This window comes from Gorilla gorilla, chromosome 15 (assembly GCF_029281585.2).
Source record: "Gorilla gorilla gorilla isolate KB3781 chromosome 15, NHGRI_mGorGor1-v2.1_pri, whole genome shotgun sequence".
Classification (NCBI taxonomy): domain Eukaryota; kingdom Metazoa; phylum Chordata; class Mammalia; order Primates; family Hominidae; genus Gorilla; species Gorilla gorilla.
The window spans coordinates 76268945-76294373 of NC_073239.2; the positions used below are offsets into that span (position 1 = coordinate 76268945).

The 25429-nt window shown below is 38.6% G+C and overlaps 1 protein-coding gene across 4 annotated transcripts in view; it reads left to right on the forward strand.

Moving 5' to 3' along the window:
* Positions 1-25429, forward strand: part of DAAM1 (dishevelled associated activator of morphogenesis 1) — a 186064-nt gene that overhangs the window by 126610 nt on the left and 34025 nt on the right. For all 4 annotated transcript variants that reach the window (XM_004055236.5, XM_004055237.5, XM_055361926.2 and 1 more), the window contains exons 4-15: positions 3394-3465; positions 8596-8690; positions 11001-11334; positions 12242-12352; positions 12465-12568; positions 13789-13855; positions 14085-14202; positions 14637-14775; positions 15059-15117; positions 18630-18817; positions 19338-19637; positions 19942-20049. In XM_004055236.5, the coding sequence (XP_004055284.4) occupies positions 3394-3465; positions 8596-8690; positions 11001-11334; positions 12242-12352; positions 12465-12568; positions 13789-13855; positions 14085-14202; positions 14637-14775; positions 15059-15117; positions 18630-18817; positions 19338-19637; positions 19942-20049 (1695 nt within the window). The remainder of the gene's footprint in view (positions 1-3393; positions 3466-8595; positions 8691-11000; positions 11335-12241; positions 12353-12464; positions 12569-13788; positions 13856-14084; positions 14203-14636; positions 14776-15058; positions 15118-18629; positions 18818-19337; positions 19638-19941; positions 20050-25429) is intronic.

A 25429-nucleotide genomic window follows, 5' to 3' on the forward strand; every position in this document is an offset into this window, starting at 1 on the left:
GGTCTTGCTATGTTGCCCAGGCTGATCTTGAACTCCTGGCCTCAAGTGATCCTCCCACCTTGGCCTCCCAAAGTGCCGGGATTACAGGTGTGAGCCACTGTACCTAGCCCCTCTATATATATTTATTCCCCTTTGTATTGTTTGTTAATTCAAACAGTGCTATAGTGAAAAATTTTCGTGATTATATATCTGTGCAAGTGTGAACATGTAATTATAGGCTAAATTCCTGAAAGTAAACTTACAGGGTCAAAGGCTATCTGGATTTTAAATGTGAACAATTACTAGCAAAATTTACTTCCAAACTGGTTGCTGTAATTTTTACAGTCCCAGTTACAAGGACACTGAATGGACATAACTGGAGATTCTAGAACAGTATCATTATTGTCAGAGCTAGCATTTATTGAGCGTGTTTTGTGTATACTCTTCCCAGTGCTTGCTTTATTTGTATCAACTTTTTAAGTTCTCACAAAGATGCTATGAGGAGGCAGGCACCTATTTCACAGGTAAGGAAACGAAAACTGAGTCACAAAGAGGTTACTTAAGAGTCACATAGCTAGTGAGAGACTAAGGATTCAAATTCTGTTGGTGGTGAGAGAAGTGTATCACAGTCATCTTCAAGGTGAATAGAGATGATAGTGAAGTCCCAGATATAGCTGTGAATGTCTACCTCAGTAAGAAGGAGAATGAAGAAACAATGTAAAATTTATTCTCAACAAAGTGATGTTGAGAAAAATAAATGCATCCTTGTACATTTAAAGAGGATGGGAGAAGATCTCTTAGAATTTTTTACTAGCCACTGACCAGAAATTTGGAATGAAAAATGTGCTATTTGGAAATAAGGTGAAACTAGAAAGATTGTATATTTCTTTATCTTTTAAAAGAGTTGGATGTTTAAAAAAACAAAAGTCAGTGTTCTTGAAGGCACTTTGTACTGTACAAGTTCTCTTTCCTAGTGAAGGGCTCCCCCATCCACAGAATTTGGGATAATGGGAGCAAAGTATATACAATCTAGAACAGAAGTTAAAACAGTAGTCAGTGCAGGCTGAGAGCAAGAAGTGTCAAGGTGAATTGCATCCAGCAGGAAATCTTGTCCATGAATATTCTCTTATAGATGTCTATTAACCTCCTAAGAAAAAGGGAAGAGTTGGATTAGAGAAATAATAAAATTAACGTTCAGATCCCCCATCTCCTCCTGCCAGAGAACAATTGCATTCATCTCCTTCTGGCCTATGTTTCTACAGAGCACCAGACTCTTAATGCCTCACAAAGGAGGAGGAGAGAGAGTTTTGGTTCAGAGATGGGAGTTTCACATGGCTCCTGCAGCACACATCTGCATGCAGGGACCAGTATTACACAGGGGAAACTGGAGATACATTACCCAAATTAAGAACTCTGAGGATCACGTTAGTACGTTTACAAGAAACTTTCACATACTTTAGCTTGTTTGGTCGTCTCAGCACTGAGGCATGTGAAATGAAAATGAAGCCTTCTTCCCCTTATTGTGATGACAATGTCTACGTGTGCTGTTAATCTATTCGCATTATTAAAACATTTCCAAACTGTAAAGACTTCTCTCTGTGTACCAATCTTCAGTTTCAAGAATGGTCTCTCTTCTGTAACTGTTAAATATTAAGCTTACAACAGACAGGCTCTTGTGGGACCTCAGTCATGGGACTTGATTTTGTTTTAGTTTTGGAAATTTGCCCTACTTTGGGGGAATGGAGAGATCTGGCACCTTCTGCTTCATTTTATAGGTTCAAATACCATTGAACATCACTGTGAGTTTTGGCTTGTTAAATACATTGGTAAGAGTGGGGTTTTGCTAATTTTAATACTCCCTTTTAAGAGGAAAGAAGGGTTTAGCATTTATACTACCACTATAGCTATTTTATTAACATGTTAAAGTATAACCAAGGCCTGTTTTTAAAAACTCATCAGATTTCCTAAACGTTGTGAAACTATGGGAGTGTAATCCAGTCTAACTTCAAAGCCTCTGCTGTAGCCTTAGTCCCCATCATCTGGCTTGTTCAATCTCCAGATGAAATTCACACAACTGCCTGAGTTGAGATATCAGTTACTGCCAGCTTTTAAGGCACTGTAAGCAATAGTTACTTTGCCCCCTTGTTGTGACTACTTAAAAAATAGTTTTGAAATTGCATTTCTTTTATTCCACCTGTGTAGACCTGTCTGGAAAGATTTGCTTACAGAAAGTATTTTTTCGAGGCACAGTATAGGACTGAAATTAAATGCCCCACCTTGAAACCACTCTCCTGAAGGTTGGGATTCTGACATCAGGATATTGAGCTCTACTAAAAGAGATGTTAAAACCTAGTAGGTAGTCACCGCTTCATTATAAGACAGTAGCTGTGTGTACATGGCATAACATCTTCTCCACTAGGGTGGGATATCCATTGTCCTCAGGTGGTCTTTGAATGTGAAGCTAAAGAACCAAAATTTTCCTTTTCAGGTCTGTTTTATCACACAAGTGACTCACATAGATGTGCAAATACGCATAGAAATCCCTGACCACAGTGCCATCTTCTGCTGGGCTCAGTGTTCAGGTGGAGCAGAGGCCACAGTCAACTGATAACTGATTTTTTTTTTTTTTCCGAGATTTGGCTTCAGGTTGGCACAGATCTCCCATCCACAGAAGCCCTGGGGGGCTTAGGGGCTGGCTCCAGGTCACCCTGCTCTGTAAGAAGCAAGGCTGGCTGGGACAGTTTAGGAATCGGTGCCTGAATTCTTTGGGTTTCAGTTCTTTTCCACTCAGAGGCACTACCTTTTCTATCAAAACTCCTGAGCTGTCACAGCATGAGGGCTGCGCCTGGAACTAATGTGAGTTCATTTTACTACCTTCCATTCAGTGTCAGGCTTTATTCTTCTACCTCTTCATCTGAAGCAGTACTTAATTTTTGCCACATCAAATGAAACCCTTCTTCAAGTTTTTACTGTCTGATGGAGTCTGAATACAGTAACTGGAAAAGTTTGGTTAATAACTGGCTGAATCCTATGGTCACCTAAGGCAAGTTTCCTTCTCTCATGGATTCCATCCAGGTGTGTAGTCTAACAGTACTGTCCAGTGTGACATAGCCCCTGAAGGAAAACAACTTTACACCACTTAAATTCTTCTTGATCCACGCTTCAGAAAATGTCTCCTTGTTATACCTAACTCACACTTCAGCATTCTCTGTGGAAATTGAGCTGGGAAGACCACCCTAGTCAAGTAGGCAGTCTGATCATTTAAAGCCAACATTTAAAAATAAATACGTTGTACCTTCGTGTCTTCTAAAGGGTTGAGTGGGTCATTGTCTGGGTGCTCTGGAAGTCGGATGTGTTTCTAGGTGCTGTATGTGTATGTTGGGTGGTATGTCACTTTTTTCCCCCCCTTTTTAGGACCAGGAAGAAAACAAGGGAGCTACAAGTTGGCCTGAATTCTACATTGATCAGCTCAATTCCATGGCTGCTGTAAGTAGACTTTTATGTTCTTTGACACACTGTTTAAAATGCAAGTGTAGTACAAAGTACACAGTTGCACAATAAATTCGATTGAGTATGACCTACCAAATGTCAGTACCTTTCCAAACTCCATCCTAAACATTCAATGCTGGGGAAAGGAAAGAGGGTAGGAGGGATACTTGGCAAAGTGATTTTTCCAGTATGTTTTAAATAAAATCAGCACACACTGAAATATAATTGAGTTTAATGTTGTAAGTGAAAATGTAGTTTGAAATCTGGCTTGTGTTCAACTTTAACTTGCAATTGCTCTTACCAGTCACTCGGAGCTTGGTTATGGCAGCACTATTTTAAAAGTTAATACCATTTTAAAATAATATGATTAAGTGATTTCTTTACTATATCCCTCCCATTCTCTTTCTTACTGAGAACTTGGTTATTTCCTGGCATCATGATTTTGCAGGGGACCAAGTACTCTTTACTCATATAATAGATCAGGAATTCATAAAGCAAGTGGTTTAATGAAAAGGCATCATAATAATAGTGCTGAGATGTCCTTGGAAAATCTTTAGTACATGGATTGTTGGTTCAGTAATTGCTTAATATGTATTCTCAATGCCTAAAATATGAATTCTAATCACATGGATGTCTGTGATGTCAGCATTGCCAGCAGCTTGAGGGACACCTATTCATCACAGCTAAAATTCACAGCAGAAAATAAGTCATCAACCTTTGAGCCTTAGTAGCTTAAATCCCATCCCTGTTGATAAGAATTAGAGGTTGCCCATAGTAGAATGCAGTCTTTGTCTCAGTGGGCACACTTATGGTTTTAAGAGTCAATCTGTTATATTCATGTTTATAACATGCAAGTAGATGATAGCTTCTAGAATACTTTCTTCTACCTCCTTCCTGCCTTCTCTCTTTATGGAGAATAAATTTCTTATCACTCAAAACAGGCATTTTAAATGGTCTCATAACATTTTCTTGCTGCTGGAGTAGTTAAAAACTGATTAGAATATGTGAGTCGTTCACATGTTTCCTAAACTTTTAGAGGTCTTGACTTTTAGTAACTTCCTCTTTTTTAGCTTTTTTCTTACAAGATGCTTCTTCTGTTGTCATACAATGAATAATAAACAGCCTATATATATAAATTATAGAAGAAACTACATAAGTTTTTCCCCAAGGGTTTCTAGTCTAAAAGCATAGCAGAAATGGACAGAAAATAACCACCAAATCCTTCTTATTCAAGGCATCTCACACAATGCCAAAGATGAGAAAAGGGTGATCTCAGCATTTGTATGAATATGCTAACAGAATGTGAGATTTGTGATGACCACCAGGGATTTTCTGTGCATCTGCCTAAGCAATAATAATTTGGAGCCATTTATATTTCCTGCATATAAAGGCTATTTTCTGAATTCTTGCTCCTGGCTGTTAGGAAAAAAAGAATTGTTTCTCTTTCTAATTAAATCTGCATGTTTGTTATCTAACAAGAGAAGTTGCTTATTTGTTAATGAATTCCCTTCTATAAATGGGGAAATACTAAGTACTGTATGGATTTTTCCTTTCTTCAAGTATAGGACAGTTAGATTAATTTGTCCTTTAGTGACTTAATCCCTGCCTTGTCTGAAGTAGACCTGGTTCATTTGTGTGCTACAGGGTCTGTGATGTGCCAACATGTGGCCCTTCTTTAAGGGCCTCCTCTCTCCTCCATCCAGCTCCTTGGACAATTCTTTGCCACATTCTTGAGTGATCTACATTTTAACTGCTGTGTGTTTGGTTCCCAATCCAAAATCCTTCCCAAGAGCACCACAAGTCTATTAAATTGTCAGTGACTTTGCTATACTTTTTGTGTCAAACACCTAAGAAAGCTTTCTAATGTTCCTTTTAGGACTGAGCCAACATCTTTCCAGGGTCAAAGGTAAAAGGCATTAATAGTCCATGAATTAGTGAGGCCTCAAAATTCCTGCATACTTCAGGGAATAAGGAGATCTGATGAGACCAGAAACCCTATGCTGAGTTTTCTGTTTTTCTCAACATTCTGATTGCCACCACCGCCTTGCATAGTTCTGGCTAATCACTATGATGTCTGTACTGGAGAATTCTTGATAACACACAGCAGAAATCCTGAGATATTGTACCTGGAGCAGTGGAAAGGCACACAAGTTCTCCAAATCCTTTCATGGCCCAGCAGCTAGACTCTTTGGTTCTCTGCTTAGGGCATTCTTGAAGGAGTGTTTGTCCACATTGTCATCACCCATTGTCTGCAGAATCAGCAGCAACTACTACATGACAAGCAGGGTAACAGGCACTTCATATGTTGTTTGTGGTCCCACCAGCATCCTATGCTGTAAGTGCTATTTATAGATAAGGAGTCTGAGACTCCAGAAAGGTTACCTTGCCCAAGGTTATCTAATTAGGAGGTGGTCATCTAATTGGGAATTTAAATGTATCCGTCTAAGCCCAAAGACTCCTTTCCAATTTGCCTCTCACTAATTCAGTTTTTGAAACCCTGTGGCATGTGAAAGAGCCCTGGTTATCCCACCTTCTCCCCACCCCCAGGCCTAGCAAGTCGGACTTTTCTGAGATGGGATAGGCTTCTGTTTTCTTTAATGTCTTAAGAGTCTGATAAACAGTCCAGGTGGAGAACTGCAGCACTTACTAGTCTGTGAAGCCAGCCTTTTGTGGAACAAGTTCAATTACTTTATGTAAGCCTCATTACAAGAATGCTTTGTTCTTTAAAGGACCCCTGAGTGATCTGTTGGCTTTTAAAGAGTGAAAAATAGTATAATAAAGAGTGTGGCCTAACATCTAGAAGGACCTGGGCTTTCTTTATATGTGGTTTCTCCATGCTTTCTCAAGGAGGAAGACTGTGAGGTGAAGTTCAGTATGCTTAGTGGGCTGGCTTATTGATTTCCCACCAAAGAAACGATTCAAACGGGAGCTAAGTTCCAGACTCCCAGCAGGAATGACTTCTGGGCCACATTTGTGCCTCTCTGTCAGACCCGTGTGTTCCAATGTACACCTTAGCAGCTTTGACAGAAAGACCCTCTGCAAGAATGCGCTTTGTCCTTTGCCTGCTTCTCATGTGAGCAGGTATTTAGTAAGTGCATAGAGCATTCAAAGAAGCCTCCACAAGGCCTGTGCATACTAGATATTTGGCATAGTAGTCATCTTCAGAAATCTAGGCATCTCCCTTATCTACTAAAAGTTGCAAATTAAACCTTCTTCCTAAATGTGAGGCTTGAAAGCTTTAAACTTTGTAGAAATTATTTTATTTTGAAAAGTCACATTTAGAACATCAAGTTCAGCTACATATCCTCAGTTATCTCAGCACGATAAATATAATCTCAGAACCAAATCTGAAAAATCACACATAGAAAATGTTGTAGTCTCTTCTGTTTTGAAAGGTTATGTTCCTTACACAGTATTGGGAAAGGAATTTCCAACTTAATTTTCTTTGACATTTCATAAATCTCCCAACTCTAGTATGGAGAAACTTAATATAGACTGGTGCTATTCAAATGTGCCACCCTCTCCAGGATTTTTAAAAGGATAAATACATGCAGTTTTATTTGTACTAGTGACCCGCAGTAAAATGTGTAGTCATTAATTTGGGGATAGTTTTGTGTCATTAAGCTTAGGAACAAGGAATGATCTTCATAAAAGGCTGGATTCTGAGCTACAGATTCAAAGTGATTGCGTAAGAGTCCAAACGAGTTCAACTATGTCATTGGAGATTAAACGTTCTTGGCTGGATTTGTGTGAGTTTCCCAGGGGATGGGTCTCAGGGAGCTTTGGGAGAATTCATTGGCTGTCTCTGCACCCAGCTTCCTTACTCACCATCCCCTGGTGACAGCTGTCTGTGAGCATCACCAGCAAGAGGACAACTTTGCAGAAACAATAACAAGATTTTAAAGACCAAAAAAACTACTGGGTTTTATTTCGGTTGCCATAAATGATACTGATGTATTATATTTATTTTGCTTTGATCTTTACCCTTCTCATTATGAAATCATATTTAGCTTTTAGTTAACATTAGTTACTTAATGCTGATACTATTGATTGTCACCCTTGATGAGTTATGGTCCTGAGAGAAAGGCTGAGACTAGGTCATTGAGACCCATGGATATGAGTCAAGCTTTTCTTTTTCAGTACAGTCACCCCAATCTGTTTCCCAGCCAAGCATTTCTATCAGAATTTGTAATAGGTAAAAAGATTAAACTAGACAAGCATGTTTAGAATAGGATGAAGAAAAGGGACCAGGAGCTCCATGGATGGAGGATCCTGGAGTCATAAGACTTGGGGTACTTTAGTGCAACCAGGTGATCACAGAGTGAAAGGGAATGGAAAGGTCTAGACACCTTACTGGCTTCACAATTTTATAATAACAACTGCAATCTTACATGGAACCTTGCTTCTGCGGCATCAGCATTGCCTAGAAATTTGTCAGGAATGCAACATCTCAGACCTCACCCCAGACATACCAAACCAGGCTCCATAGTTTAACACTATCCTCAGGTGATTTTCATATCCACATTAAAGTTTGAGAAGCACTGCTCTAGCAGATCCCTGGGTAGAAACACACACACACACACACACTCCATATCCTGATTTCTAGATGATGTTGAATAATTTCTAGAAGTTACGCATTTACTCTGAAGGAACTGTCTATCCTAGTAATAGCTCCAAATTAATTTTTCCTCTTAAAAAATAATTAGATGTAACAAAATCCCTTTGGTCTTGATTACACTTTTTGGCTGAGGAATAGGAATGGTAGCATAGGAGGACTGCTGCCCACCTCCTGTTTTTGATAATGTGATGGTATTATTATCTTTAATTGCCAGAATGTTGTATTCAACTACAGGTTCAGTCTTATTTCTATCAAATACAAATAGTAGTATCTACATCAAAGTGTAATTATAGAATAGTTAAACAAGCATTTGGGCAACGTCATCTCTACGAAGATTTCTAAACTTTTCCCTAAAGCTTTATTTAAAATTTGAAAGACCTAACTTACTTAATCATAGATTTGTTGTTTATATTTAAAGTGATAGTAACAAATAATCTGTAGGTTTGTCTTGTTTGTACTGTAATTAAAAAATAGAATTTGAAGAAGTAACTTCTGTTTTCTTTGCATAGAGAAAATCTCTGCTGGCTTTAGAGAAGGAAGAAGAAGAAGAAAGAAGTAAAACTATAGAGAGTTTAAAGACAGCACTGAGGACAAAACCAATGAGGTAATTTTCCCCTGGATGGCATGTTTTTTTTTTTTCTCTCCTTCCTTCCTTTTTTTGCAATAGTCAAACCTTCTAGGAAGTCTTAAGTTAAAACCATAAAATTAAACCGTAACACACTTTAATCATTAACATTTAATAAAGTTATTTTCTTCTGTGAAAAGGTATGTAGGCAGCCACTAGGATGGCTAAAAAAAAAAAAAAACAGAGAGAGACTTTAACAATGGTAAGTTAGTAGACAAGAATGTAGAAAAATTGGGACCCTCATTCATTGCTGCTAGGAATGTAAAATTGTGAAGCCACTTTGGAAAAGGGTTTTAACAGTTTCTCAGAATGTTAAATATAGTGTTGCCATATGACTCAATAATTCTGCTCCTCGGAATGTAGCCAAGGGAAATGAAGACATGTCTCCCAAAAACACGTATGCAGATGTTCATATCGGCATTATTCGTGATAGCCAAGAAGTGGAAATAACCCGTATATTGATCAGCTGATGAATGGATAAATGAAATGTTATATATCCACATAATGGAATATAATTTGGCTACAAAAAAAGGAATGAAGTACTGATACATGCTACAACATGAAATGACCTTGAAATATGCTAAGTGGGAGAAGCCAGTAACAAAGGAGACCACACACTGTATGATTCTATTTATAAGAAATTTCCAGAATAGGCCAATCCATAGAAACAGAAAGTAGATTAGTGGTTGCCAGGAGCTGAGGAAGTGGGGAAAATGTTCTCTTTGGGTGATTAAACTGTTCTAAAATTAGCTAGTGTTGTTGGTCACACAGCTCTGTGGATATACTAAAAGCTACTGAATTGTACACTTTAAAAGGGTGAATTTTATGGCATGTGAATTATTTCTCAATACAAGTATTACTTTTCTTTAAAGATGGGTACACTTTCTGGCAACAGTGATTCATTTCCTCTCTGATAATCAGCTTCTATGTTGTGCCTCCTGCACTTTCATTCCTTTAATGCCTCTAGGATTTGCTGAGATGTTGAGGTTCTTATAAGTACATTACATGAGCACAGGTGCTATGAATGAAGCCAACTGGTTTAACGAGCTTGGCTACATCTGGGTCATGTGGTTGGGTGAAAAGCCTAGAAAATAAAGATTCCCTTTCTTTATTTGACTATAAAATGCAAACTAAAAAAAGTCTGACTCATGAAAAATACTGTGTAGTTATATGACAGAGATCTAGACTATCCTAACTGTATCAGCATTTCTCTCAATATGTTCTGCACTCTCAGATGTTAATCGATATCCAAGCCTAAACAAGTTTGGAAAATTTATCACATAAACAGGTTATGTTACTTCTGAACTTTTCAGTGGCTTTAATATGTACATGTGCATTGTGAGTTAGTCTCATTGATTAACTTAAGTGTAAGAAATATTAATAACGTTAATATGCAACAATAAAGTATTGCTTTATTATTGTATTCAGTGTACATGGAATATTGAGATTCCATGTAGCATGTCATATAAGAGAAGAATTTTGTCACAAAACCTTAGGGATGTAGATTATCATTTGTTCAACAAGCAAATATCCTGGAATTTAAGGAAGCTTTTGACTTTCATTGATAGGGTGTTTGGGTCAGTGATCAGCACTTAAAAGTGCATCAGCAATCAACGTATAAAAGCGCATGGGCCAGACATGGTCACTCACTATCCCAGCTACTTGGGAGGCTGAGACAGGAGGTTTGCTTGAGGCCACAAGTTCAAGACCAGTCTGGGCAACATAGCAAGTCTCCATCTCTTAAAAAAAAAGTTAAAAAGAAAAAATTGACTGGGAATGGTGGCACGCACCTGTAGTCCCGGCTACTTGGGAGGCTGAGGTGGAAGAATCACTTGAGCCCAAGAGTTCAAGGCTGCAGTGAGCTATGACAGAGCAAGACCCTGTCTCTCTTAAAGAAAAAAAAAAAAGGATTGGGGTGGGGGCATGGGAACTGTATGCTAAATAACACAGGAGCAGCAGATGGTTTTAATCTAAGACAAGATATGTATTCCGAGTATTCTCTTGCTTCTAATTTTTTATGAATATATGATCTGTTGTTTGGTTCTTTGTACCCATTGAGATATGTTTATCACAAATGGAGGGTTTTTTTTTTTTTCACACTTTTGGTTAGACCTGACTATTGGGTCTGTGCCAAGGAAGAGGCAAAGAATTAAAAAGACTTCATCAATGTAAGCCTTTTGGCACTTTAGGAACTAAATCTTTCTTTCCCCTGCCCTCTAGACTTTTCTGTTAGGGGCTATTATAAAACCCCAAAGGCACTTAAGCGTGGTGCATTTCTCTTCATGACAGGTTTGTAACCAGATTCATCGACTTGGATGGCCTATCATGTATCCTCAACTTTCTAAAGACCATGGACTACGAGACCTCAGAGTCTCGAATACATACTTCTCTTATTGGCTGTATAAAGGCGTTAATGAACAACTCTCAAGGCCGGGCTCACGTCCTGGCTCATTCTGAGAGTATTAATGTAATTGCTCAGAGTCTGAGCACAGAGAACATTAAAACGAAGGTGGCCGTGCTGGAAATCTTGGGCGCCGTGTGCCTGGTTCCCGGGGGCCACAAGAAGGTTCTGCAGGCCATGCTGCACTACCAGAAGTATGCCAGCGAAAGGACCCGCTTTCAGGTGGGTGTTCCCTCAGCCTTCTTCACTCACCCCTTCTTTAAAGTCTGCTCAAACACGTGCTTTTCCTGTCCCTGAAAGGGGAATGTTACTTGAGATGTCCTCTTGTGGTGATTACTCACAGTGTGACTTTAAACATTCCCTTCTTCTTAGGTTTAAGAACCAGAGAATAGAGTATACTTTCAATAGTTGATGAATCTGGGCATTTAGATTTGCAGAACTTGAAAATGTGGTCTTGCATCCTATATGTCATATAGCACACATCTTTTGAACCCACCAAACTGGGTGTTCCCTGAAAATTTTACAGCTTGCCATTCTTGAATTAGGATCAATATGAATAATTTTTCATATTTCACTATATTACTTGGATGTAAAAAGCAAGCAGAGATAATGAAGCAAAGGCTTTTGTATACATGTATGTATGATGTAAGAATTTTGAAATTAGAGTTTTTAGGACTGTTCTTAAGGAGAAAAAGGGTGGCTTTCTGTGGGTCAGTGTAATCCTGACTAAACGTAAGATTTTAAAAGTTAACTTTTTGGTGGCTCACACCTGTAATCCCAGCACTTTGGGAGGCTGAGGCAGGCAGATCGCAAGGTCAGGAGATCGAGACCATCCTGGCTAACATGGTGAAACCCCGTCTCTACTAAAAATACAAAAAATTAGCTGGGTGTGGTGGTGGGCGCCTGTAGTCCCAGCTACTCGGGAGGCTGAGGCAAGAGAATGGCGTGAACCCGGGAGGTGGAGGTTGCCGTGAGCTGAGATCATGCCACCGCACTCCAGCCTGGGCAACAGAGCAAGACTCCGTCTCAAAAAAAAAAAAAAAAAGTTAACTTTTGAGTATTAAAAAAATTCATAAAATGAGCATAAGGTTAGTAATGTTTCAGTCCTTTGTTTTTATATTTTTGATAGACATTAATTAACGACTTGGATAAAAGCACTGGGCGGTATCGAGATGAAGTGAGTCTCAAGACTGCCATCATGTCCTTCATTAATGCAGTGCTCAGCCAAGGTGCAGGAGTGGTAAGAACCTTCTACAAATTAAAAATATATTAGTAAATAATAATTTATAAAAAGTGATTATTACGTAGTCTAAAAACCACAAATATGTATTTTATTGCCATTTTACTTTCAGGAGAGTTTGGACTTTAGACTTCATCTTCGCTATGAATTTCTGATGTTAGGAATTCAACCTGTAATAGATAAATTAAGGGAACACGAAAATTCAACATTAGATAGGTAAGTCAGACTATTATGATGTGAGAAAGTTTCTGTGTTTCCCATCTGTGTAATGCAATACCTCATCAAGTGCTGGCCTGTGATTACTTGTGCCCTGTCTGTAACATAAAGAGCTTGTATCAGAATGTTAGTTCAGCTAATGATGTTTTCATAGTAAGACTCTGTTGATGAGGGAAGCAGCACATTATGTAGAGAACTTAATGTGGGTTTTAGCATTAGACCTGAATTCATATCCTATCCTAGTCCTGCCTCTTATTCCTGTGTATCCTGGTGAAGTTACTCAATTTTCCTGAATTTTGCTGTTTTTATAACTGCAAAAGATAGTGCTGGTGGTGATGATGATAATGACAGTGATTTTCCAGGAATGATGTAAAAATTGACTATAAAACCTATGGAATTACTTAGCCCCTTTGATAGGCATTCTGTGAATGTTAATTTCCACTACCTGTTCATTTCCTCGTTTGCTATCATTTCACTGAGTCTAAGCTATCCCAACTTGCTTTCAGAGCTTTTCTCTACCACGGCTCTCCTCTCCTGTATATTCATATACTCCAGCATGCTCTTCTCCTTGATATTCTGTGAACATGTCAAAAACACTCTTGCATCAGGGCCTTTGCACTTGCTGTTTCCTCAGCTTCGAAAGATCTTTCACAGATGTCCAAATTGTTTGTTCCCTAGTTCCCTGGAGAGAGACCTGTTCTAACCACTGTGTGTACATTATTCACCTCATCTGCCATCATTTTCTATTTCCTTTACCCTGTTGTGTTTGTCTTCATAAAATGTATCCTGGGTGTGTAGAATACATAGTAGAAGCTCAATACATACGTGACTGAATAAATGAATGGCATGATCATTTCTTTTGTGATCTTTAATTCAGCTGGAAGTTAAGTGTAGGTATATGGGCATGTTTTTCCATAAAGGGAATCCATAGTGGAATCTGAACTTGATTGTTTTTAGATTTAGTTTTAATTTAATAATTGCCTACTGTATGCTAGGCATCCTAGACTTTTAAATTTTTCTCATATTGTGATCTGTTTCGCTCAGGTGATGTCTTTTTTTCTTAGAAAGAACAAAGTTGAAGCTTTCAAATTTTGTTACATTGTTCCTTTTTGAGATATCTCTGAAAAGTCAGGAAAAACCATGATATTAATGTCCTCAGTCTTATGCACCTGTGTTTATAGGATGTTCTACTTAATAACTTTTCTTTCATTATTTTTCAGGCATTTGGACTTTTTTGAAATGCTCCGAAATGAAGATGAACTAGAATTTGCCAAAAGATTTGAACTGGTACGTATGCTTACAATTATTGTGGTTTGATTCATCAGTTCACATTATTTCTGTTTGTAATGTGTGTTGTACAGTCCACATGGACTTTAGGGCAACCTAAAAGCAAACTCAAAGCTCTATTTTGTTTCCTAAGTGGCAGGATTAGCTTCTGTTTGCTTTGAGTTTACTTTACACTGGGGAAATTGAGGAACTTAGATGTTTGATTTGATTTCTTTTTCCTATAAAATAGGTTCACATAGACACAAAAAGTGCAACTCAGATGTTTGAGCTGACCAGGAAGAGGCTGACACATAGTGAAGCTTACCCACATTTCATGTCCATCCTGCACCACTGCCTCCAAATGCCTTGTAAGTGTGTTCGTGACTCACATGTGTGCTTCTGAATGTTTGGACATTGTCCTAATGGGTTCTGGCTCCTGCACAGTGCTGATTACACTGGGTGCACACCAGGGATTCCAAGTCTTGGTTTTATGACAGCCAAGTATGTGTGTCTACATGGCTTAAGGGGTGTTACAAAATTTTGTAAATGAAACAAATTAAAATTTTGATTTTAAAAATAAAAAATACGCCTTACAACCTGTTCAGAAAGGGGTAGAGGGTACCTCTCAATCAAATAAATGATCATTGCATGTCAAAATTCCATAACTTTGGGAAGCATTGGTGCAGATGTTATAAACATCTCTCTGGTTTGGTGGCTCTAAAGGGTGACCACCATTGACAAATATTCATCCTAGCTTAGAAACAACTTGAAGATTTTTTTTCACTATTCTTTTCTTTTTTAGACAAGAGGAGTGGCAACACTGTTCAGTACTGGCTACTACTAGATAGAATTATACAGCAGATAGTTATCCAGAATGACAAAGGACAGGACCCTGACTCCACACCTTTGGAAAACTTTAATATTAAGAATGTCGTACGAATGTAAGTCTCTTCTTATTCTGCTGCTGTGAGATAATGGTGACAATGTAAGATATTTATTTTATCCTACTTCAGAGTAACAGCTGGGAGAGCTGAATGTTCTAGGAGTCAAATATGAGTTACTGTACACATGCACTGTAGCTAAGTAACATCTGGTCTTAAATGGGTTTCAAGCATGCACTGAGGATTTTCTCTGCAGTAGGCTATTTTTGTACCTGGGGAGAATGCAGTTAGCAGGGGACCTTTTATATTTTTTGTAATAAATGCTCCTTGAACTCTTACACAGGTTGGTTAATGAAAATGAAGTTAAGCAGTGGAAAGAACAAGCAGAAAAAATGAGAAAAGGTAAATAATGGGCCCTGATAAGAGGCTGTGTTATTGGTTATTGGGTGACCTTGATTTCCATATATTTTGGAAATTTACATTGATGTTTCTTGTTAGCTTGGTGCAAGCAGCCTTTCTTTTTCCATCTTTTAAGGGCATTTTGCACTGAGTTTCTTAAATTGAGCTATTTTAGTTGTCATACTGATTCTCAAATATTTTATCCTTTTATTATAATCATGTAAATGTTTTGAAAAGCTTATAGCATTTGCTGTTCAGTATTCCTTAAATCAAATTTTCTTAACTACTAATAATTCAAACCCTTCCCCTACTCCGTCATGGCTCTTTAAATCATACTGGGTTTTAAGAAATGTAATAAGGGACTTGAGGAATTATCCAAAATTTTAAAAGAGAAGAACAGGTCACTTGGTTTCTTTTTTTTCTTTTTTTTTTTTTTTTGAGATGGAGTCTTGCTCTGTCACCCAGGCTGGAGTCAGTGGCGCCATCTCGGCTCACTGCAAGTTCTGCCTCCCAGGTTCACGTCATTCTCCTGCCTCAGCCTCCCGAGTAGCTGGGACTACCGGCGCCCGCCATCACATCCGGCTAATTTTTTGTATTTTTATTAGAGATGGGGTTTCACCATGTTAGTCAGGATGGTCTCAATCTCCTGACCTCGTGATCCACCCGCCTTGGCCACCCAAAGTGCTGGGATTGCAGGCGTGAGCCACCGCGCCCGGCCTACTTGGTTTCAATAACCCAATTCTGTCCATGACCTTGATTTGGTACCAGTTATAAAAAGAGAAGTCATTCAGAAAATCAGTGACCATTGCTGAGATATGTGTTATGAAACATTAGCTGGCCAGCTATTAGTGTGTATTTGAATATGTCTTTGATATTATCTCTTAGTATCAAATGATAGGAGAGACATTTATGTCCATCAGTGTACCAGCCATACAGAGAAATGTATGTAATTTTCCTTCCTGTTTTAAAATATTAACAAATTGAAGTTGGCCTCTTTGTGGAAATAATCATACTGCCAGCTACCATGCTCTCACCATACTGGTTAACTGACTTCCTTTTCCTTGTCCAAGTTATTCACTCACAGCCAATGAAATACAATAGCATTCACCCCAATATTTAATGTGCTGAAAAGCAGGTCCAAGAGATGCCTAAGCATTTCCTTTTCTCTCATCACATTTCCACTGAGCAGAAAAGCAGGGCCATAACTGATATCAGAAAATACCAATTGTGAACTAACTACTGTTATGTTACGAGTTCCTCATATGTATTCAGATTGCTCCCAAATAAGTGATATTGCACATGCATTTTAAAAAATAAATTTCAGAAACTGCTACAAAAATAATAGAAACATTGACTAAAAATCAGGGTAAAGAGATTAAACCAAAGAGAAAATAGTCAATGAGTGGATATTTTAGGAATACACTCTAGAGCATGGAGACTCAAGTGTGCAGGTTGAGGAGAGCACTTAGGATGTAAGCTTTCGAGTCATTCATTCATTCGTTCATTCAGTGAATACCTGTTGAATGCCCGTATGTGTCAGGCACTGTGCTGAGCTCTGGGTCTGAGTCTCAACTCTCCCCCTTTCTCACTGTGTGGATGGGCTAAGTGATTTCCTCTCTTCTCCCCCCAGTCTCGACCTTTGCAACCTGAGGATTAATCCTGACTCACAGCGTGGTTGTGAAGATTAAATGACAAAACAAATATAAGATCATTAGCATAGTGTCTGGCACATACTAGTTGCACAATAAATGATAGCCACTGTTGCAGGATTTAGGTGGCTGAGATGGTGCAAAAGAAAATCACCAATGTCAGTGGGAGGAACAGGTTGTTTTAGTGTTTTAAAGTGAAATGATGGGTAGAGTCTAAAAGAGGAAAGATTATAGTTAAACGTTAGTTTTTTTCTAGAAGCTTCAGGTGGCAAAATTGTATTAAAGAGGGCATATTTTGTTAAAATAGTCCAAGCGTAGAAGTGATAAGGAGACAGAAGTTCTGTGGACCTAAAAGGTAGATAATATTTGGGGAGAATTCTCTTTAGGGCAGCACACCCAGGAAGTGCTCAATGAAAGCTTAGTGACTGAGTGGTAAATAGATACCATTTGTGGAGAGAGTCATTTAGGCTGGAGCTTCCCAAACCTGGCATACATCAGGATCATCTAAGCCCTGTAGTCTACCTACAAAATAGACTTCTTGGAATAGTGTCTGGGGAGTCTTGAAATGCTGAAAGTTCTCATGTAATTCTGAGACACAGCCAGCTTCATCAAAAGCTAATGACCAGTGAGAGGAAGGCAAGTTTCTAGTCCTGAAATTGTGAAAGAAGAATGAAATGGAGATAAAAGAAGGAAAATGGGATATAGAGAGGTCATTTTTGGGTGTATTTCTGGAGAAGTTAGGGAGGCAACAACAGAGTGGTAGAAGTGGATTGCTGACAAAATCCAGGGATTTTAGTGGCTTGAACTCCTCTCTGTAAACTCTAATTTGGGGGAACTCAGGAGAGAGAAGGTCAGAGACAGAGAAAACAAGAATTTAAATGTGTTACCAAATTCAGAAATAGAGACCAGCTCTATTAGTATAGCTCTGCCCCAGTGGGTTATACCTCTAGTGGATTTATTGATATAAAAAGAATAGGAATTGGGGACATGTATTTGAAATAAAAATCCGCAGCCTAAACTTTGTTAGTTCTCTTTTCCAAAACTCATCACTCCTTTCAGCAAGCTTGTATTCATTGGCAATGTGAATATGCATTATGCTGAATTGGATGCCCTGTTTTATTATAGCAGGATTGAGGAAGTCAGTAAAACTACAGCTAAGAGTCAATATTTTTCTCCCCTGTGTTACCATGATTTTCGCGTTCTACTGACCCCACTCCCCTTAAGATATTTAATACTGAGATGATAACATTTGCTTTCATATGCCTTAATAATTGTTTACTGAAAGCATAAAATACTTCAAGTAGCCTTCTGAGGGGAGATGGGAGAAGTGATTCCCTCTGGGGACAAACCCTGGGTCTGACAGCAGCTCTTCCTCACAGGTGAGACCCTCCCTTCCAGCCCTTCGGCTGGTTGGATGTGAGCTGGCAAACCTAACTCATAAAAGCTGAACTACTCTTTGTCTCATTTCTAATTTGTGAAAAGAGGCCATTTGAATATTTATTTTTTTCCTCGTATTGCTAAAGGACCATTTTAATGACAAGATTCTGAATCAACTACCAAACAGTTACCATTCTCCTCCACAAGAAGTCACTCAAACTTTTGTTCTGTATTTAGAACTGTGAGTGTAGGCTCTCTTCTTCAGTCTCTTACAGAACGTAGTTAATAATAACATTGTTCATCCGAAGCCCACTCCAAGCACAAACATCATTTAGCCTTTGAGTTGCTCCCTTTGATGGAGAAGAGGAATATTTACCTAATAAAGATCTTCATAATCTCTGCCATCATTCTCAGTCAATTTTCTTTTAGAGAAAATGCTTCAGCTTTGAAGACTCTCCTGTTTTCATGTCCAATTGTTTTCTCGTGTAGAGCACAATGAGCTACAACAGAAACTGGAAAAGAAAGAACGAGAATGTGATGCCAAGACTCAAGAGAAGGAAGAGATGATGCAGACCTTAAATAAAATGAAAGAGAAACTTGAAAAGGAGACTACTGAGCATAAGCAAGTCAAGCAGCAGGTGGCGGACCTCACAGCACAGCTCCATGAGCTCAGCAGGGTGAGGTCTTCCGCTCAGCTCACGGGCAGCTGCCAAGGCCTCACTGACCCTAGAGCCCCTCACCCTTAAGTAGAGAACTTCATACTGGGGGAATAAAATCTGAAATGGCTCATGATTCATCACAATTAGGAGACTCACTCCCTCTGCTATCATGTAGGCAGCAGAGGCTGTTTGGGGGTGCATTTTTAAATACTGTACAAATCTAAGAACAAAGGAAATTGCATTAGCTTCTTAAAGTGAAAACTGACTTCATGAAAACCAGACTGTCTGTGATGGTGCAAGAAGTGAGAGAGATATGAATGCATCCCAGACAAGTACTTGAGTGTCAGGTACAAAAGGTTGATGCACTGGAGTCCATGAAGGCCCAAAAGAGTCCATTCGACTTTACCGATCCTTTAAACATTCTCAGAAGGGTGAATTTCTCTATAATATACATTTTAGGCAAAGTTACAGACTCTTAAATCATTCAATGAATTTACTTCTTCCATTGATCTTTCTTTTCCTATTTTTATCTTTTCAGAGGGCCGTCTGTGCTTCAATCCCAGGTGGACCCTCGCCTGGAGCACCAGGAGGGCCCTTTCCTTCCTCTGTGCCTGGATCTCTCCTTCCTCCCCCACCACCCCCACCTCTACCAGGTGGGATGCTTCCCCCTCCACCGCCTCCCCTCCCTCCAGGTGGCCCTCCTCCTCCCCCAGGGCCTCCTCCCTTAGGGGCAATCATGCCACCTCCTGGTGCTCCAATGGGCCTAGCACTGAAGAAGAAAAGCATTCCTCAGCCCACAAATGCCCTGAAATCCTTCAACTGGTCTAAACTGCCCGAGGTGAGCCATTTGTTCCAGTTTTCCCTCTAATGGATAGCATTAGCAGCTCATTGTGTTATCACTGAAAGGGAAAACAGCCCTGGCTGTTAAATGATTTCATTTTCTAATGTGGACCCAGAGTTCTCACTAGCTCAGATATTTAAGTGATAAAGCTTCTGAAATAAATGACACATTGTTTGAAACCCGTCACTTTGAGTGTCTGGTAGACTGAAAAATTTGGGATAGAAGCACTTTTTAAATAACCATGCCTGTTCTTTTTATGTATAACTGTAAACTATAGCACTTATTACATTGATGTTTCTAGAACAAACTGGAAGGAACAGTATGGACCGAAATTGATGATACAAAAGTCTTCAAAATTCTAGATCTTGAAGACCTGGAAAGAACCTTCTCTGCCTATCAAAGACAGCAGGTAACAGCATATGCCCTCCAGACACCAAAAAGGTAGAAAAATCATGTCTTATGCATGATCTCTGGCCCATCAGCCATGGCCGTGATGTGACCGGCATATGAATTCTAGGCTGTTGGATCTACCCTGTGCATGTCCATGTCTCCGTCCAAGTGCCTGTTAGTTGTATGTGAACAGTCGAAGATATATAAGCTCCTTGTTAGGGAGTTTCATATCTGGTATATGTCTAAGACCTTGTCTCTATTGGTGTAAAGAGTTTTGTATGCTGTCACTTGTATTTAGTCAAAATGGTTCACCAGGAGAAAGTAGAAGAGTTAAATAACTTAAATTGTCACCCCATAATGTTTGTATCTAAAGCTATTTTGGTTCATCTGAATTTTTTAAAAATACATATCAAATGGTTACCATTTGAAGCAGAATTCTTTGTGAAATGGATGGAATTTTTAGAAGTACGGAGGTTTTTAAATGACTATAATTTGGCCAGTAGATGGAACTTAGGAGTTTTTACTATATGTCGTGAACAGAAGTGGGGTTGTAAAGACCGAGCAAGTGGGGAGATGGTAATGGTGCAAATAGGACCAGAGACGCTACTGAAAAGTGAGCAAAGCTTTTGTAATAGTAGCAAAAACATGTGATTTGGTGCCTGCTGGCACTCCACATTGACAAGGCATCACTATGTGAGCCCCAGTCACATCTGTGTGGTACCTCTTGCTCTTCAAGAGGGCATTGTGATAGAGCCTCTTAAAGTTAGACCAGAAGAGAACACAGCAAGGTGGCCAGGTCTGAAGAGTTTCAGAAGAAAAAAGAAAAGGTGGAGTAGGATCCCAAATAATCAAAGCCTTGAGAAGAGAAAACTTGAGTCCAGTGGTGTGAGAAGAAAGATTCTTAAGTATGACTGAAGAGGTGGAATGATGGAGAGAGCAGAGTTCATCCTAAACAGGAACACACGAATGCTGGGCCTCTTACGGGGCTTTCCTTGGGCTTTACTGAGAGGCCCTTAACTCCCAGATGAATCATGGGTGGAGCATCCTTAAACAAGCAGCAGACTTCCTAGTTGGTTTCCTTGGCTTAGTCCCCAAGAAAGAGCGTATCAGAAAAGAAATACTGAGCACCAAAAGAGTAGATGGACTCAGGCTAGGGGGAGAAACAAAAACTAAGGGTTTCTTGTTTCATTTTGTTTTGTTTTTCACAATGGCCTTTGATACATCTGAAATGGGGAAAAAGCCAATATTTAAATGAATATTTTTCCTTAAGAAAGGGAAAGCTTTTCTGCAATGCCTTTTATGCTACTTTAATAAAATACAAAAATAGAGGCGGTTGCCTGCCATAGTGACATGAACCCTTAAAACAGGAGCCCACAGCTGCCCACCCCTACTGTAAGTAGAAAGGCAAACTTGGGCAATGCTATACACACCAAATAAGGGAAGATGAAAAAAACACAATGAAGATAAGGCATTGGCCAATAGAAAGCAAAACAATTTATCTTTCAAAGGACAAAAGTTGTCTAGAGTCCTCACGTGGCAGGGACTGTGACCAGACTCATTCGTGATTGGCTGCAACATGCTGCCTCTTTCTCTGTCTGCTGTCCTGAGAAGGTGTCTCCTTGGCCTTGACATGGAATCTTGATCCCTTTTAGCAAATTTCCTGATAATTCAAATAATCTTCTAACCTGGCTACATGTCCCATTGCTTTCCCACTTCAGTTTTGATCGCTGATACTGTTCCATGCTGGTTGCCTAATATGAAGATTTGAGAACGTAGAGAAGTAAATTAAAGGAAGGAAAAGCAGCAGTTGTTCCAAATGATGCTATTCAAGTCTGAGCATGTGGGTTGCATTTATTATAAAGGCAGGTGGTTGAAAGACCTAAGTTTACAAGACTCATAATTAACTGGCTTTCAGCAGAAAGTGCAGAAGGATACTGCCAAAATGCTCTGGGACAAATATGTGGACAGTTCTCAAGAGCTCTGGGAGACAAGATTGCAGAAAGCCTAGCAATTGGGTAATTGTCTCCTAGCAACCAACACTGTTTAAGTAATCAGTAGGCATTCCAGTCAGGAGAGTCCAGAACATTTCAGTTATACTTAACACTAAGTAGACCAGTAAGTAGAATCAGTTGTGACCATATTTTCAATAGCACTTCCTGGAGAAAAATTTCAGCATACCTGATCAGCTTGAGTAATTCAAGTAGGTTTTCTCTTTTGGTGCAAGAATTTGAAATGAGAATTTTTTAACTGTAAATATATTTTCTAAATAAGGATAATTTGAGCCATTTTATTGAAATTACTGAATTCTGATAGAAAATCCAAAGATGTGGACACTTTAGTTGGAATATATAGGACACAGTAAAGAAAATGGGTTGCCTGTCATTGAATGTCCCCTTATCTCATGACCAATGGAAATACTCAAGACCTGTGCATTTTCATTTCAGTCTTGGCAGTGCATTATATAATTCACTTGAACTGCTCTCTTTTCCACTCCCAAATGAATACTCGGGATCTATTTTTTTCCATGATGTCTCCTTTTTCCTCCCTCCAGAGTCATGACACCCTGTTCAAACTCTCTGGACTTCAGCCAGTTGTTTGGCTAGATACAATTCTCAGAGAGGCAAAGGAACATTACAAAGGTAATGGCATGAATACCATTACCTGTATGCATGCAACAGGAACCCTGCACAGAGTAAGATTTTGGAAAAATCTCAGTAATGTCGGATTAGTATAATTTAGATGAATACTGAGAAATGACACTTAGGGGATATATACAAACATAAGTGTATATGCACACACATATATGCTTACACATATCTGCATAAAATATATCCAGTTGATGTGAGGAATCATTAAAATCAGAACTTATATTGTCTGCTTTGTATACAAAGTACTTCAAAGGATGAAAATGTGTTAAATTTTTGCACAGGCCCACAGTGTAACTTACAGTATAAAAGCAGAGATGAGAAAAAGCTGTAAATAACTATAATATGGACTACAAGATGATAATATTAAACATCCATTACATTCCTGATGCCAAGTATGATATGCACAGTTCCCAATTTCATCAACCTTAAGATTTAGTTCTCAAGGAGCTCTTATACTTATTTTCTTCCTTAATGCTCACCCCCAACTCTATGAGTAGATATTCATATTTTATAGATAATAAAAACATGGCTTGGTGTGCATTTAGTAACTCCAAAGGGACATAATTCCCAATTTCACTTTGCTCTTCCCCATGGTTTTTACTCATTATAAATGTCAGACTTTGTATAGGATTTTCTTTAACTCCAGCTTTAAGAACAAGACTACTCCTATTCATAATTTTTTTTTCAGTGTAAATATCAAAGGTGTGCAGAGCTGATTACGTAAGCTTATGTGCCACATGAAATGGGATCTAATAGCAGGCAGTTATTTCTCCACTCACATTCCAAAAGTTCATTTGAAAGTCAATGTCTTGAATCTCAGGTCCTCTTTTTCTCATTGAAACTACATTATACGTGATTTCCAGGTCAGCCACAAAAGACTGATTTAAATGGTAGCACATTGCATAGCAGTACTTTTCAGATACAATTAAACAATATTCATCTCCGTTTTATGGGAAATTTTCATCCCTAGATGCTATAAATTCATTTCTCTCTATCCATACAATTGAATAGAGGGGAAATGAGCTAAAGGCACTACATTTACCTAAAGGGAGTCATATCTCTGTAGCAACAAATTCACAGCTCACTATCTCTTCCTTCCCCCTGGTCTTTGCTTGAGGACAGCCCTTCCTTAAGGATCCTATTGTCATCACATTGTAAAACTTTTCAAAGCCTCTACTCTGGATTAGGAACAAAGAATAACGGTGGTCTCAGGCTCCAGAATCCAACCTCTCCTGCTTATATGTAATACACAAGACATTTTGGGGGCTCCATTTAGAGCATTCAATGATACCTTCTGATTTTTTATAAATTATCAAAGAATTTTCCTTTTTTATTCTCTTTACAATTTTTATTCTATAGATATAATTTTCACATTGAAAAATGTTATGATTTAAGAGATTTATTTCAGTAGGCTTGATCCTTAGCCATGGCACATGAAAACAGAAGAGAGAAATATAAATAGTGGTGTTGTTTTTTTTTTTCTTAAGACCAAATGTAAGTTCTGTAACTGAGCTTCATGATAAGAGTTAATCATATGTGGGGTTTTATATAAATATAGTGTATGAATTTTCCTGGATAGAGATTCATAATTTTTACCAGATTTACAAAAGTCTCAAAAAGATTAAAAACCATTCATGTAAAAGTTATGATTATCTGTGAAGTGTTGAGTCATTATCCCATTGTGGAATTCAATCTATAGCACTATCAGCACTGCTTCCTGAAAATGCAAGTCCCAACTTCCTATTTATACTCCAAGCCCTAAGCTTTATGCCAGAAATTGCCTGGAAAAACCAGACATCCTGTTAGGTGAAGCCAAATATAAGTGATTCTACCACATTTGACCCAAGCCAATTAGAAGTATCTTTTGTTACTTCTCTCTGATTTTTCAGTGAATAAGCTTTCAAAAAGAATGTTAACCTACTTGAAATAGGCCTGGAAGCATCATTATTTCTAACATGCCCCTTTGAATGAAACTCATAAGCTTTATGATTTTATTTCTAATGTGCCAAGTAAAGGACTTTTAAAAGAAGTGGAATCTTTAGGGTAATAATTGAAGAAACTCTTGCTTGGCATTCTTCATCCTCACCTCTAGAAAGAAAATGTATTACATAGTTATTAACTATTACACTTATTGCTGATGATGGTCACAAATTGGAGATCTTGACCAGCTGTTTTTTCAGCTCAACTGAAAGCAGAGCCAAAGGGGAATAAGTGGACTTGATCATCAGCTTGAAAGATGAAATAATTGTATTATTGTAGCTTCCAAGTACTGAGCTCATACATATGTGTCAGATACCTATGTGTCAGGTACTATACACAACGAATTACATGATTGTCATGTTTAATCTTCACACCAATCAGTTGTTAATTAACCACATTTTACAGACAGATAGACTGAGCCCCAAGCCACACACCCGGTAAATAACAGTTGCCTGATTCCGCAGGCCTCTACACTAGAGGTCAGAAGTCTTAATTGCCTGACACTGGGAACTCATAAAATAGGATGAGTTGCCAGTGAACTTCAAAAAAGTTTCTTCTTTGAGGGTCAGACAGTAAGAGCAGAATCTAAGTTCAACTAGCAACTCTCTCTTTAAGAGAAAAAAAATAGGTTAAGATGACTTCATGGAGTTCACTTCGCCATAGTCTTTTTTGCCCTTGAAAGGAAACTGCTTTTACAGGAAGAGTCCTAAGGAGCTTCAGAGTAGACAACTTGGCAGTTATAACAGAGACAAAAGAAAACTGGGATATCAG